Below are 15,261 nucleotides of genomic sequence, written 5' to 3'. Positions count from 1 at the left end.
AGGCCGCCACGATGGAGGGGGCTGCAGGCCGCCACGATGGAGGGGGCCGCAGGCCACGAGCCGCCCCCCACACGCCCTGCCCTCAGCGCCTCCCCCATCTCACAGCCGTGCCTCACTTGAGCCTCTGGAAGAAGGAGGAACCAAGGCTCTGTCTGAAGCAAAGCCAAACTCGCACCATTACCAAGGTTAAGAGGGTGATGATACAGCTCCAGTATCGCAGCAAGCACGGTCTTGAATCATATAATTGCATTTCGGTTAAGTATGGACCAACTGCCAAGTGCAGCTTCCTCTGCTTCACATGCAGCGTTTCTGTCCTCCAGCATTTCGCACAGGCCAACATTTAGTCACCGTCCTCGTGCCAACACAAACCCAAAGGCACTGCTTGCAAGAAAGCTTACAGCCCAAAAATTCAGACCTGGCGGCCTCTCCTTGCCTCTGCCCATAGCTACAAGCAGAAGGTGAAAAACCAATTATCTACAGCCTTGAAACTAAACACGGTCATTAAGGAGCGAGTCGCCCATCTTCAGCAGTTTTTGAGAAAAATGTCAATATTGTGCTACGCTTTAGGGCAAACAAACACACTTTTGAGCAGGCAGAGCGCTGGAGAGCCGCCAGCACGGCGCGTCGAGGCTGCATGCAGATGATGCAGCATTTCGAGGCTTCCGTTCCTGAGCGCTCAGTGCCTCCTGGCACCCGACAGACTGGGCCTGCTGACAGCAAGTGCCCCATGATGAGCCCTGGGTGCACTTCTGTGCAGAGCCAGCTGCAGGGGCCGCTGCCAGGAGAGGTGAGCGGCTCAGCAGCACGCAGCACGGATGGCCAGATACCAGCAAAACAGCAATTTATACTGGTATAATCACACCACCTTCACAAGCAGAACAAGATATACCAGTAAAAGCGCAGCTCTGCCTGTATAATTACCCCCTTTGGAAACACAGGCGGCCTTCAGAGCGCTCGCTAGCAGCGATAGCACTGCTGACAAGAAAAACCCCAAAGTTTTACTACACTGCTGGCAGCGAACAACACGCGGGAGCAGAAGCTGAATGAAGCAGAGCTGCGCTCCTGTTCAACGCGTTCTCCTTCCAAACACTTGAAATTCATTACCTGATGGCCGTGTAACAAGAAACCAGGGCAGAATTTCACCAGCACCGCTGCTGATGACACCAGCTGGACACCAACTTCCATCCTCGCAGGTCCTCCTCACCCTTCTCGCAAGCCCTTTCCATGCTCAGACCACAGCAGCCTCCTCCCAGCCCCGTCCCCGGCCGTACGTACCTTCCAGCAGGTCTCTGGCCAGTCCTGGCTCTGCCCCTGTCGAGCGAACAAAATCCGACAGGACGATGTCCATATCCAAGGTTGTCTGCTCATGGATTCCTCCTGGCAGCTGGGGTCGGCAGCGCCCGGATCAGCACCTCGGCCTCAATCTGGAAATGAGACCAACAGCACGCGTGGCTCGCATTACAGACGATAAAATAATTGGCCTGCAGAGCTCGGGGCTGGCTGGGAACTATCCGATGGCAGGCGCCCCTGAGGGGGGAAAGCCTTCGGCACGCAGCTGATTGCGCTCCAGGCCTGCTGCTTAATGGATCAATAACTGCGAGAAAAGCCAGGAGCTGCGCTGCCCCCACTGCCAGCCGGAGCGATGCTGCGGGTCCAGGTGTGCCAAAGGCTCAGCGGCTTCGGGGAGAAAATTCTCATCTCAAAGCATCTCAGGGCAGCTCCTCGTTGCAAAATCACAGGCAAAGAGCTAGGAGAAGAAATGAGTCTCTTTGGGAGCAGAAAACAGAAAGCTCCTCTCTTGCCCACCTGCACAGAGCGCTGCAGCCCTTCCCGGAGCAAAACGCTGTAATTAGGAGAAGTTGCCCATGCAAAACGAAACAAAAAGCCTTTTCAGGCAAATAAAGTAAACTCCTTTCAAAGGAACAGAACGGCACCACTGCAGCTCTCCAGGAAGAGGAAGCTCTCTACACTTGACTTTAACCAGCACCGATGCCCTCTGCTAAAGCCTTGTTCACTCTGTGCAGCCTGAAGAGCCCTTCAGCTCCACCTTGCAAAGGCAGCAATGGTGTGATTCAGTTTGAGGGAAATGCAAACCAGCTTGGCAGCCCCGCTGTGTTCCCTGAGAGATCGCCCTGCCCCTAACAATCACCCAAGTCTTCGTAAAAGTCTCCAAAGCCAACACACCAAACCCCTCCAACAGCCGGTCTTCCCAGAAGGGAACAAAACTGACCAGTGCAAAGATGCTTTATGCAAACCTTCCCTTTTAACAGGGCTGAAGATTCAGAAAGCCACACGTAGGTGTGTGCTCTTGCTGTGCATTCAAATCCTGATTTACTGCATTCCTCAGGGCAGAAACAGAGAGCAGCTCCACAGCAGCTTGGACCCAGCAAAGGCTCTGTGGCACTTTTGCAGTTAAAAGGTTATAAAAGAAAAAGAAAAAACACCAATTCTCAGCTAACACAACCTGCTGGAAAACTCCTAAGCTGAAAATTGGCAGGTGAATAAGAGGGGAAAAAGTGTGTAAGGTGGGTGGACAGAGCTGTCACCGCATGGAGAGGAGAGGAAACCTCAGCGTTACAGGGAATCGATCTGATCTGCTTCCCCAGCGCCTTAGGAACAACTCTTTCCTGGAGTACCCCTAAAGGTGGGCAAAACACCCTCAAAAACAAAACCCCAGGCACAACAAGCGAAACACGCGAGCTGCAGTCTGGAATTTCCTGGCTTTGTTGGTTAAATGCCATCCTTATTATCTTCCACGCTCTCTAATCATATTCTTATTAACTGCACACACACAGAAAAGCTACTGCATGCTATTTAACAGCAGGGCAATCTCGGGGCTATTGGCACCCGAAGGCGATCCTGAAGCCAAGTGCATTCTGACACGGAGCTTTGCTGTACCAACGATGGAGGAGCCCCCAAACGCTGGGGAGACGACGGCAGCAGCGAGTGGGGCTTCTCAGTGAAAACCCAGCATCACCGGAGCAGAAGGGAACTTCCTTCTGGTGGGTTCAGCACTTAAAAGCAAGAGGCCTTTCGGAAGGCAGAAGAAAAGAGCAGCGGCACAGCCCACGCCTGCTGACTCGTGGCATTTGCAGCTCCTTAGCAAACTCCCTCACGCACAAATATGTCAGCATCTCGACAGCGCAAAGCAAAACGCAGATGGAAAACTGCAGGTCCAGCGACACGGCAATGAACTGCCGGAGATTTGCTGCGAGGGTTCATCCAGAGAAGCGCCCTCTCCCCCTGTGCTCTTATGGATTGCTTTCTTTACAGCCAGTTGCCTCCCTTCTGCAAGCTTTTGGCAGCGCCCTGGCCCTGGGCAGGAGCAGCCCTGCGGAGACGTGGCTGCACAGGGAGCGCAGCGCTGCGTGCCGCCTGCTTTTCCTCCTCTTCCTCTTCCTGCAGCTTCAAAGCCTGCTATAAGGATGGGAAATTCTCTGCGCTCATCCTTCCCACTGCACCAGGTAGGAAATGAAACCCAAAGAGATCTGCAACCACAAGCGTTACAGAACCACACAACGCTGCCCCACAAAAACCAAAGTGTTTCAGGTGTCAGCACACCAAAATCCCCCAGGAGAACACAGAGAGGCATTTATGACCCTGTTAAAATAGGCAGCTTCCAGTGCTGCACAGAATCCCTAAGTGAGCTTTTCTGTATGATCTCTGCCACGCTGACAGACCTTTGCAGGACACAGGTGGGAATTACACAAATTAAAGCCATCCATGCTTTAATCTCCCCTCACAACCCCAGCTCTCCTCTGGCCCAACGCACCCCCAGCACACAGACGTCCCCCCGGCCCCCCAGGCCCCGCTTTTCCTCTGGCACCCAACCAGAACGGCACAAACGTTTTGGAAATCACTCATTTCCCCATCAGAGCCACATCTGGACACGGGCAAACTCCCCAAAGGTGGGTGAAGGCACGGCTGAGGAGCCGCTCCAGCCAACACGAGCAGCACGCAGCCCATCCTGGCTCGAGCAAAGGAAGGAGCAAGGAAAACCCTCCAATCCAATACGGGAAATACAAACAGTGCTGGAGCTGGAGGGACTGGAATCCCCCACCCAAGGCACACTCCACCTCTTTCAGTGTCTTGAGGTCCATCTGCAGGCTGTTTATCATAGTTTTAACACACAGCTTTGTTACAGGTTCGAAACAGGGCAGAAAACCACGCGGCAGGGCGTTAAGAGCTCATTTCTTTAAGCTATCCCTCAAATACCCTGTAATCAGCACGTGTCAAGGGAACGCTATTTTCAAAATACATTTTAAACCATTCCAGACAAAAACGCCACCAAAAGCACTGCTGTGTGCACCCCAGGTTCTCACTGCTGAACATTACGTGCAAAGCAAGAGCTGAACTCGGAGCACCCCATCGCCCACCGCCATCCGCAGCGCTCCTGTAGCAGAGCTTCCAAATTTCCCCATTTCCGCTGGTGAAGACCAAAACCAAATTGCCTTCATTTGCACAGACTCAAATCAGAACGATTCCCTGCGCACTGCAGGAGGGAAGGGAGGAATGTGGCAGGCGCTGCCCTGCGGCAGGTGGGGAAGGGGTTTGATGTGTGGCCAGGGGAGGGGTCTGCACCCCTCTGAGGTCCCCTCCTCACCCCTTTCAGGAACGGAATAAGGTCTCTGAGCTCAGAAATGCTGACAAAGCGTACGTGGGAAGAAACCACCGTCACCAAATTCACTGTTTTCCTCCCAGCTTACAGCCCCTCACCTCTGCGCTTTCCTGAGGCATTGCCTGATCTCACCCATCCCAAACAGCTTTTCCTCACTTAATTTCATCACTGGGCTGCAGAGCAGAGAGCCACTAGTATAAGATTTAGGAAAGCTGGCGTGTTTTCCTTCATTGCATTTACAGACGTGCTAAAAAACAACAACAACAACAAGGAGTGGAGAGCATGCATCTCCAAGCTCTTCAAACCAATACAAATCTTTATCTGAGGGGAGAAAGCGTGGAGCCCCGTGCTCAGAGAGCTGACGGCTGGCTGGCACGGACCGGGCGCAGCGAGGCTTTGCTATGGACTCCAAATTAAAATGTGGGTTTTTTTGTAATTTCAAAACAGTCATCCAGTTTAAATACCAGGCAGGAGCACTTCCCAACAATCCTCCTGCTGTGATAAGGCCCTATCATCTCCTTCAAATCACTTTTTGGCTACAAGCAGGAAACTTTCTCACTGCTTTTGGCACTGACATCACCGTGCAGCCCAAACAGGGCAGGATCAGAGCTGGGATAAAGCAATCACAGCTGCCAGTCACGCAGGCACCTTGGGGTGATTGCTTTGTAAACAGCTTTCCAGGAGCAGAGCCCTGGCCTATTGCACACAGCCCACAGGCTCCGTGCCTGCGGTACCTTGGCAGCACACTGGGAAGTGGCAGATATTCACGTTTACAACCATCTATCCAAGAAAAAAACAGCACCTGGCTCGCCAGCTAAGAGTCACCCTCACCTCACTGAGCCTCTCGGAGCCTCACGGAACTGCACTGCTCTGCAAAACGGCCGCTGGTAGCAGCACCCCCTGAGATGGGGACGCAAAGGCTCTGCGGACCCCGCAGATAGGACTGGCCTACCAGATAGGTAGGACCCGCATTCAGGGCTGGCCTCACACCAATGAGGCTTCGTATCCTTCCTGGAACATCCGCATGAAGGACTAGAACAGATGACTGGGAAAGAAAAGCGCCTCATTCACAATGAAATCTGGGAAAAGATTGATGTTTGAAGAAGAGCGCTGCTGTGCGGCCGACAATTGCACGCTGCTACTGCGCACAGGCAGTCAAACCTCCCAGAGCTGCTGGGAGCAGGCGGAGCAGAGCAGCAGCACACGATCACACAGCAGCCATCCGGGCAGGGCAGCAGGGTGTGCGCCCACCGACAGCCCCACTTCATGGGCAGAAGCTGCACTGTGAAACAGGGCAACCCCTGCACACAGGCAGGAGGCACAAGGATGCAGCATTTTTATTTCCTCTCCTCGCATTCAGCTCTACCTTGAACTATGGAAACGCTTGCTTGCAGCTTGGGACTAACCCAGCTGACTTCAGAACTCTTCCACCTTCTGTCTCAGGTTCCTAGCTGCTATCTCAACTGCCTCTGCTGGGTGGCTTTGCTGCTGCTTTCCAGCTCGCTCCCCCCTGGAGGCGTTCTGCGATGCTGTCATCTCCTTATCCTTTAACGATAAGATCACGGGTATTAGAGCACCAGAGACAAGGGGTCACTGTCACTGCTGCTCTCACGTCTGACACAGACCCCAGCTGCCCCCCAGGATTCTGTGCCCAAACACAGCGATGCCAACCTAAAAGTTATGAATTCGCTGCTGAAGTCTGTGTCGGTTTTTTATTTGAAAGCATTGTTTCTCTGCGCCCTGACACCATTCCCCAGCTATGCAAACAGGCTCCTATCCAGCAGGCTGCAGAGCTACCTTCACTTTTCCTTCACGCTCAATTTCCTTTACATTTTGTCTTCCATGCTTCCATCTCCACAAATCACACTGCAAACCTCTGAGCTGGTGGAGGCCGAGCACTTGGATGCAACACCCGACATGAGGATTATTCACCTCACAAGCCCGCTAAGAAGCTGCCCTCCACCAGCACTAAATCCACTGAGGGCTTTCATCTCAGCCACCCCTGATCACACACTGTCGTCATGCTTTTATGGCTCTTCCATCACTATTCCACATCACAAGCCCAAAGCGCTCTGCTGGGATGCCCCCTGCCTTCGCTGACAAACAAGTGACTCCAGCCCCGGTTCTGGGGAAGGAAACCGCAGGGGAGCACGCACAGGGCCAAAGCAAAGCCTCACACAACAAAGCTGATGTTTAAGGACAAGCAGAAGGCTGAGTCCCACAAGGCAGAAAGGTCCAAAAAGCTCCAGAAGAAACCAAACCTCACCCCTGCATCAGCAGCAGCTCCGGCAGCTCAGCAGGAGCCATCGGTGAGGCACATGCAGACAGAGCCCCATACAGCTGATCTCCTCTTGAAGCTGGGTGCGACTCCTCATTTTAAGGACCACAATGTCCTCGTCTGCTCCGAATTCCTCAAGTTCAACGCCTCTTGTGCCGTGATGGAAGCCCTGAGCTACGTGAAACCAGAGGGGCACCGGGCCGTGCGCTCCTCGTGCTTCCTAATTTAAAAACCTACGTCCAAAGCGATTGCTGGCAACTCTCAGACCTCAGGGTTACGCAGCTCTCTCCAGAATTTGCCAGATAAAACTGCAATCAGTGCTTCAGACAGCCAACCTCTCCCCCATTCCAAACGCCCGTAGCCTTCGCGCTCCATTCATACCTCCCCGTCTCCCTCCAAAGGCCATAAAGATAAGAACTCAGCTAACAGCTCTGGGCAGCTCACACGGACCCCACGTGGCACACGTTCCCTGAGCTTCCCATCCTCCTTTTTCTTTAGGAACGGCACATTTGCAAGAGGAACTCCAGCCAACCTGCTCAGGTTGCTGCTCCCACCTCCAGCACAGCACCTAGAGATGGAACCAGAAATACTGAACTTCTGCCACAAAAGAATCATTGACTCAGAGAATGGCCTGGGTTGAAAAGGAGCACAGCGAGCATCAGTTCCAACCCCTGCTGTGTGCAGGTCTCCAACCAGCAGCCCAGGCTGCCCAGATCCACAGCCTTGGATGCCTGCAGGGCTGGGGCATCCACAGCCTCTTTGGGCAGCCTGTAGCAGTGCCTCACCACCTGTGTGAAAAACTTCCTCCTACATCCAACCTCAGCCTCCCCTGGCTCAGTTTAACACCATTCCCCCTTGTCCCATCACCATCCACCCTCACACACAGCCGTTCCCCCTCCTGTTCATCCGCTCCCTTCAAGTACTGGATGGTCACCATGAGGTCTCCCCACAGCCTTCTCTTCAAGCTAAACAAGCCCAGTTCTCTCAACCTTTCCTCATAGGAGAGGTGCTGCAGCTCTCTGAGATGACAGCATCCAAAGACAGACCAGCGATGCCCCAGAGTGTGCCTGAATCCTTCACTTGGAGGGAAGCTGTCCTAAAGGCTCATTGGTTTTGAGGATGATGCTCCTACAGCACCACCATCCCGCACTGCTGCTGGGCACAAATGTGGGCACAGGACAACGTCGGCACAGCCAAGGATTTCACATATTTTTGCAGCAGCCTGGCACGAGGTCACACTTAACACAGGGGATCTCCAGCTTCCAACATGTCTCCCATGGACAGAAATGTCACACCGCTTAGCTAATGCTTATCAAAAGCCATAAACAGCTTAACGAAGGCTCGCTGTTACGAGGCAGGGGAGCACTCACAGCCTGCGTCTCAGCAGTGCTCAGTCACCTATGGATGGAATCCACGGCCCCACTGCCAGCACATGGGAGCCTGGGCACCTCAGGGGGAAGAAACCCAAGAAACAGCCACAGCGCATCCACCTCGTGCTCAGAGGAAAGATTCTGGTTGGGATTTCACGTATTCACCTGCAAAAGAGCACACTGCTTCAATCCAAGAACAGCCTGACGACGCCGTGCTGCGACGGCTGCCCACCACTCCACGAGCCTCTCTGGCTCCTGCTGTCACAGCTTACAAAAAGCCACTCACAGCCGCATCACCTCGGGTTGAAACGCGCACGTTCAGCACTGTCTGCAGTAATTTCTCCTTGCATTGGTGAAACAAGGCAGGGGTTTATGAGGCAATAAACCCAGTGCATCAGTGAGGTGTGTCTGGAGCCCCTCCGAACCATTGGTCGCTGGTGGCTGTCACTGCTCCCCATGCTGCCAGAAGCCACCGTCCTCTGCTCGGGGCTGAGCACCCCCTCACCCACAGGGATCAGAGCTCAGGCTGCTCACCGAACCCCGATTAAACAGCCACCATTGACCTTGCCTGAAGCAGGGGAGCAGCGCTCACAGCAGCTGCTTCCCAGGAAGACAGAAATGGGGACCTCTGGCACTGGAGCAAAGCAGCCGCGGGCTGAGCTGCTGCCCAGAGCTGCAAGCAACGCACGCAGGGTGAGCAGCAGCGGCACCAAGCTCCTCTGTGCACATGAGCTCCTGAAGGGGCCTGGGTTTAAACACGACAGGATTAGTCAAACATTTCTGAAGAGCATCTTTTAGAAGCATATTAACCCAATTTCAACTATTTGGGGTTTGTGTTTTTTTTTTTTAATTGAAGATTTACATCAACAAACAACCCAAGTTGTAACGCAGTTCTTGTATTCGGCTTCAGTAACGTAGACTCCAAACAATGCTAAAAGGTTCCTGATACGTCAGCCCCTCATCTGAGATGCTTCTAAGAAGTAAAAGGCACCGAGTGTTGCTCAAAAACAAGAGAAGAGGAAGGGTCAGCGAGCCGGCAGCACCCTCCTGCTGCACGTGGGCATTTTGGGACGGAGCTCCGAGCGCCGGCATCCAACCCGGAGGTGCTGCACCAAACGGTTTCAGCCTGATTCACTGCTTTTTGCTGCCCTGCTCAGAAAGGACGGCTGAGCTCCCTGCTGCTGGAAACATCTCCCCTGTTCTGCTGCCGTGCCTGAACACGCCGTCGTACTTCACAGCGTGGTCCTCTGCTAGGAAGGCAGCAGCCTTGGCGTTAGCTCATGTCAGAGATGACTCCTGCGTGAGAAAATCTCTCCTTCTTCTTTTTTCTTCTTGCAAACAAACTCAGACTTCACGCCCGCAGCCCGAGCACAGATTAATTCTCCTCGTCACCTCGCCGTGACGCAGCCCGCTCTGCTTGCAGGAGCCGTTCCCATGGCTCTGCTTGGCACCGAATCGCGCCGGTCAGCGCGTGCCAGCTGCCTTATCAGTTATGTGCAAACACGAGAGGAACAAACTCACAACGGCATGCAGCTAAAACCTTCTGAACCACAAGCATTTGGGGGCCTTCCTAATTCAGCTCGCCTATGCAATCAGCTTTCTGAAGGCCAACCCTATCCAGACCGGCAGCGTGGCACGAAATCTTCACTTCCAGCACAAAAGCAAACTGAATAAAAAAGAAATGAAATGCAGCAGTGCCAGAGACGGGCTGGCACGCCGACAAACCCACAGCCCAGCAGTGCACAGAACCGAACCCAGAGCTCCAGCACCACACCAGGCACTCGGAGGTGCCCAACGCGTGGGGACAAACTCAAAGCAAAGCAAGAGCCAGGTGTCTTCCATCGGGACTGGAGCATTTCCTGCCCGTTGAGGCAGGGCACGGCAACCAAAACTATATTAGGAAAACTTCACAGTTCCAGCCCAAGGAAAATGTTTCCTTTTGCGTCAAAAGCAAATGCACTTCACTTTGCCTCTCGCTTTTAAACTTTTAAATCAACATCACAAAAGACAGCAGCAAGCGAAGATGACTGTCAGCAACAAGTGCATTTGAGCGCTCCCTTTGCAGCGCACATATTTTGATTTTAAACCGAATGGGGGTTGGGTGGGTGCTCCCCAGCCTCGTTTCTGAATTCCGCTTCCTTAAGGTTGGGGCGCGCTGACATCACGATGCGCTGCTGCACGCGGACAGCAGGAAGCCTTCGAGGCGCTGTGCGCTCCAGAGCACCAGAGAGAAAGGGGGGCTGAGCGGAGCAGAACCACACTGAGGCCTTTGGGAAGCAGCAGCAGATCCACACGATGGCTTTGTGTAGCCTGCTGTTTCAAAGCAGGGGGCAGCACCAGCCAAAGCCTCGCGCAAGGCGCTCCGCACGACACTCGGGACTTCAGCACTTCACCTGTAGCTCCTCTGCTTCTCCTTGCTTCTCGGCAAGGCAGCGCTGCGCTCTGCCCGACGCACGCAGGGCCCGAGCAGAGCCCTGCTTCCAGGGCAGCGATGCGATGGTGCGATTGCGCCGTGAGTCACACACGGCTTGGAACTATAATAAGCTCCATCCACAAACAGCACTTCTCGCTCAGCCACCACACCCATAAAAACAGAGAGTGAAAGCCATGCTTCCCAAACCACAGCCAGCACGGCTGCACCTACCGCCGGCTCAGACCTTTGCTCTTCCAGGCAGGGAAACAACACGTGCGAAAACGCGACCTGCCTCTACCTGAACCCTTCCAAAGCCAGGCTGTGACAGGCAGCGAGGAAAATAAAGGGATCTGATCATCTGCGCGAGGGCTGAAGGGACAGACGCCCATCTGCTCGCTTTCCCTGCGCTCCCAGGCTGACATCCCAGGGAGCACACGGACCCGGCACACACATCAGTGCTTCCAGCACTAAGACAAAGTCTGCAGTGCCTCCAAAAGCACCAAAGGTAAAACATTTACCGCCGAAAGCTGACGTAAAACAACACAAACGTCAGAGAAAAGGCATGGAAGCAAAGCAGCCCGCAGCTCCCTGCGTTCTGCACTCAGGATGCAACAGCGGTCCTGGTTTGCGAGGAGTTTCGGTGCGGCTCCCAAAGGCTGAGCGGGGAGGGGATGCGCCCTGCTCCTCCATGGCAGATGCAGGGACTGCGTCACCGCTCCCTGCCCCGAGCAGCTCAGGCAAATTAAAAGAGACCACGGAAGAAATAAGAAGGGAAGGAGGGAAAATAATTAAGCACACGTCTGCTTCGTCACTTGTCTGTTTCAGAACATAGTGGGGAAAATAAAAATAAAAAAATCCAACACGCTTAACCAAATAAACGCTCCGCTGGAAATGGATTCAACCCGCAGCGCAGGGAAGATGGACCGTGGGATTCAAGATGTCAACTTTAAGGGGCTTCAATTTTCTCCTCCAAAGTGCTTTGGTTCCTCTGGGTGAAAACCAGCAAGCTGAGTGCTAATTCACAGAATCACAGGGGTTGGAAGGGCTCGTCTTCTTTTAAAGCAACGCATGTGAAACAAAGCCATCACCGCACATCTGAGACATCCACCAAAGCCATCTCAAGCTTTTGCTCATAAACACGACTGGATGACACTACAAAATGCACTGCAGACCCAGCGATGCTGGTAAAGAACTCAAAGCCCAGACCCAGGCACCCGCTGCTCTGCTGCCAGGGAGGAATCACCCCCCCGTTCCTGCCCTGCTTTACAAAGCTCCTGCAGAAGTTCCCCACGGCTGCAGCAAGGCAGCAAAGCCAGGTCTGAACTTTGGGAGCTCTTAAACAAAAACCTGCCCCACGCTGCACGGAGCAGCACTCGGCTCTGACGCAGCGCACGATGCAGGCCGCTTGCCTCGCTCTGCCCCGTCCCTCTGCAGCCTGGGTGCAAGCCTTGCCCATGGGAAAGCTCATGATGCAACCCAAGGCAAGCCAGGCAGGACTTTGGTGGCTTAAGCAGCCCAAACCTGCGCTGACCAAGCCCTGCTCTTTACCTGCTAAGCCTTATCAGAATAGCTACCAGCAAAATAAGCTACTCACATGGCTGTGCTCCAAGCACAGAGCGAGATGGAAAGCAAGGCAAAACTAACAGAGATGTTTGTTCTGGTGGTGTGAGGGGCAGACTGAGGTCGGGGTGGGTGCAGCACTGCGCTTTCTGCTCGGCACAGCCGCGCCTGAACCCAGATTCCCTGGGTCTTGAAGACAGAGCCTTGGAAGCCCCCGCAGGACTGCGGATCTGTGGCACAATCTGTGCTGCTCCAGGACACCACGCTGCCTCTAACAGAGGGAAAAAGCTCTCTTAAAAAAGAAATAAATGCTGTTGCTGAAGAAATTCAGAGCGCGAGGAATGCAGCAGTTCAGCAAGAGTTGCACTTCACACACCTCTGTTACAACTGTTTTCATGCGCTTAGCTTCTCTTAGGAGAGAGCTTTACCCTATTTTCATGGGTTACAATCACCTGCTTTCCTTTGCTCTAAATACAGCTGTACTAATTTCAACATCCAATGATTCTAAAGCTTGAGCTGCAGAACACAGAGGTGCAGCAGGGGAACGGAGCCTCAAAGCCACGCGGACGTCAGCTTCCAACGCAGAGCCGATCCTCTGCCTCCGCAGCTCTGCTCTGCACCCATTCCTCTTTTAAGAGGGTTTGTACTTTCCAGGTTAAATTCCAACCCCCGCCTTTCTATTTCCAAGCAGCCCTCAAAGCAAAGCAAGGGCTCACACTTCAAGAGCCCACAGCAGCGCCTCAACACGGAGCTGCTCAGCACCAAACACACGGCAGCGCAGTGAGCCCCGGCAGCAGGGCCACACTGCCACGAGCTGCAGGATGACCCGTCACAGCTCCCCTCCTGTGGCAGCCAAACATGAGGCACGTACCTAAAACAAACACGTGGAAACCCAGCCTGAGACAAATGCACCTGCTGAAATCAGGCCATGACTATTTCCAGCCCAGAACCAGGCTCCGCAGGGCCGAGCACTTTGCTCCCAGGGGCTGCAGGCAGGCAGAACCCCTGCACACCAGGCACAGCTGCTTCCTTCTCCAGTGAACCTTTCTGCGTCAGTATCAGTCGCTTGAAAAGAGGGGCTTGCAGTCTGCAGCACGGTCAGAGCCGAGGCACTCGTTGGAGGGACGCTCCCTGCCCATGCTGGGCAACGTCACATCGCGCCGTCACTGCGCCACATCCAGCAGCAGATATGGCACCAGCAGCTTTAGGAAGTTTCTCAGCTGCCAAATGCAGCAGAATAAAGGCCGTCAGCTCTCCTGCCCCATCCTACACTCTACGCTCCCACTGTCAGCTTCCTTTTTCAGCAGGAAAAAAAAAGTGCAGGTAAACACATTAAGTATCACTTCTGGTGGCCCACACCACGCACAACTTGAGACCACGCTGTCTCACATCACCACCTCAACTCTGTCCTCACACTCCTTTGGAACAGCAGCTTTGTCATGCCGCAACTATTGCCCCAAGGCCAGGCTGGATGTGGCTCTGGGCAGCCTGGTGGTTGGCAACCTTTACCTGTGGCAGGGGGTTGAAACTAGATGATCTTTGAGGTCCTTTTCAACCCAGGCCATTCTATGATCCTGTGAAGTTTGCCTTTACAATTAGTGCTGTGAGGCATTGGGCTTTAACAGCTTTTCCTTAAGAAGCATGAAATCCCAAGCAGCTGTGCTATCAGCATTTCACACTGCAGCTTGCTGCTCTCCCGAGGTCAGCGGGGGCCAAACACTGCGTGAGGCACAGGACGTCGGAAACCCAGTGCTGGGAGCCCAAAGCTTCAGGAGCTCAAGGCCTGGTGAGTGGAGCCCAAAGCCTGGTGCCTGGAGCCCAAAGCACAGCTTCAGGCGCCCAAAGCCTGGCGTCTCAAGCTCAAATCTGCAGCTCCAACAGCACCGAGCTCAGCCATGCTGAGAGCTGGGAACTCACACTGTGCTCGGACAGAAGAAATCCAGCACTGTCAGCAACCCGGCGCAAACAACTCCAGCCACCACGTTTGGACTTTTCCAGCTCTGCGCCCGAAGCTGACGATAGCACCGTTATTCACAAACCGCCCTGCGATTCGAGGCTGAAAATCGCACCCTGTGCCAGGTTGACACGCCGTGCCATCCATGCCCACGCTGACGGCACCCCCGGTTACCGCCCGTCCATCACCGCGGGATCCCTGCGGGTGCCGGGACTCAACCTCGCCGACCAGCGCCCTGCGGTGACCGGGCAGGAGGCGGTTCTTCTCCCGAGCTCTGGAGCCGAGAGTTCCACGGCCATTTATTTCCACTCTCCCGTCCTTCGACCACGGCGGAGCTCAACGCCGGCAGCGGCCGCAGGAAACGGCGGAACCGCGGAGCCGCGCGGGTCTCCAGGTTCCAGGGAGCGATGAGGCCGAGCGGCCGAGAGCGGCGGAAAGCAACAGAGCGCCGTTCTACGGGACGGCGCGGCACCGCCCGCACCCACTGGCGCTCCGTCCCGGCTCCGCGGGGCCGACCCCAGCCGCCGGGGATCGGCGACGGCGCGCTGGGTCTTCACGCCCGAATCGTGGCTAAAGGCTCCGGGGGGGGAGCGGCTCCGGCGCCGGGCCCCGCCCGGGATGACCCCCCCCACGGCCCTCCACCGCACCGGGCCGCACCGCGGGGCCCGGGATCGTTGGGAGCAGGGGGATCCCCACGGCCCCCCGACCCAACGGCGGCCGCGCAGAGCCGCTCCGCCGAGCCCGGCCCGGCCGCGAAGAAAACTTTCCCGAGCGCGGCGCCAGGGTTTACCTGCGAGCGGCTCCGTAGCGCTGCTCCGCCGCCGCCGAGGCCGCGCTCCCGGAGGGGCGGGAGGGGAGGGGACCGGGGGAAAGGGGAGGGGAGCGTGGTGCCGCCGCCGCCGCCGCCGCCCGCCCGCCCGGAACGCCGCGCCGCCCCCGTTCCCGCCCGGAACGCTTTCGGGGGCGCACGCGGCCACCCCGCGGGGCAGCGCCGGGCCAATGGCGGCGCGACGCAGCCCCGCCCCGCCCGCACGGCGCTTGCGCAGGGATTGATGGGGGGGGGGGTGA

General features: G+C 55.4%; 1 protein-coding gene across 2 annotated transcripts in view; it reads right to left on the bottom strand.

Moving 5' to 3' along the window:
• The window catches only part of OTUD7B (OTU deubiquitinase 7B), a 34,491-nt gene extending 19,473 nt beyond the window's left edge, over positions 1-15,018 (bottom strand). For both annotated transcript variants that reach the window (XR_006167508.1, XM_042811231.1), the window contains exons 1-2: positions 14,984-15,018; positions 1,276-1,424 (exon numbers count right to left, since the gene is read on the bottom strand). Coding sequence is in view for 1 of the 2 variants with exons in the window: in XM_042811231.1 (XP_042667165.1) it covers positions 1,276-1,348 (73 nt within the window). In the remaining variant the exon portion in view is untranslated. The remainder of the gene's footprint in view (positions 1-1,275; positions 1,425-14,983) is intronic.
• Positions 15,019-15,261: the final 243 nt, after the last annotated feature.

The sequence above is a fragment of the Centrocercus urophasianus genome, unplaced genomic scaffold (genome assembly GCF_019232065.1).
Source record: "Centrocercus urophasianus isolate 14NV4802_14NV808 unplaced genomic scaffold, USGS_Curo_1.0 seq_1228, whole genome shotgun sequence".
NCBI classification, from domain to species: domain Eukaryota; kingdom Metazoa; phylum Chordata; class Aves; order Galliformes; family Phasianidae; genus Centrocercus; species Centrocercus urophasianus.
The sequence above is the reverse complement of the archived record's forward strand: the minus strand, read 5'-3'. Positions and strand labels throughout refer to the sequence as shown.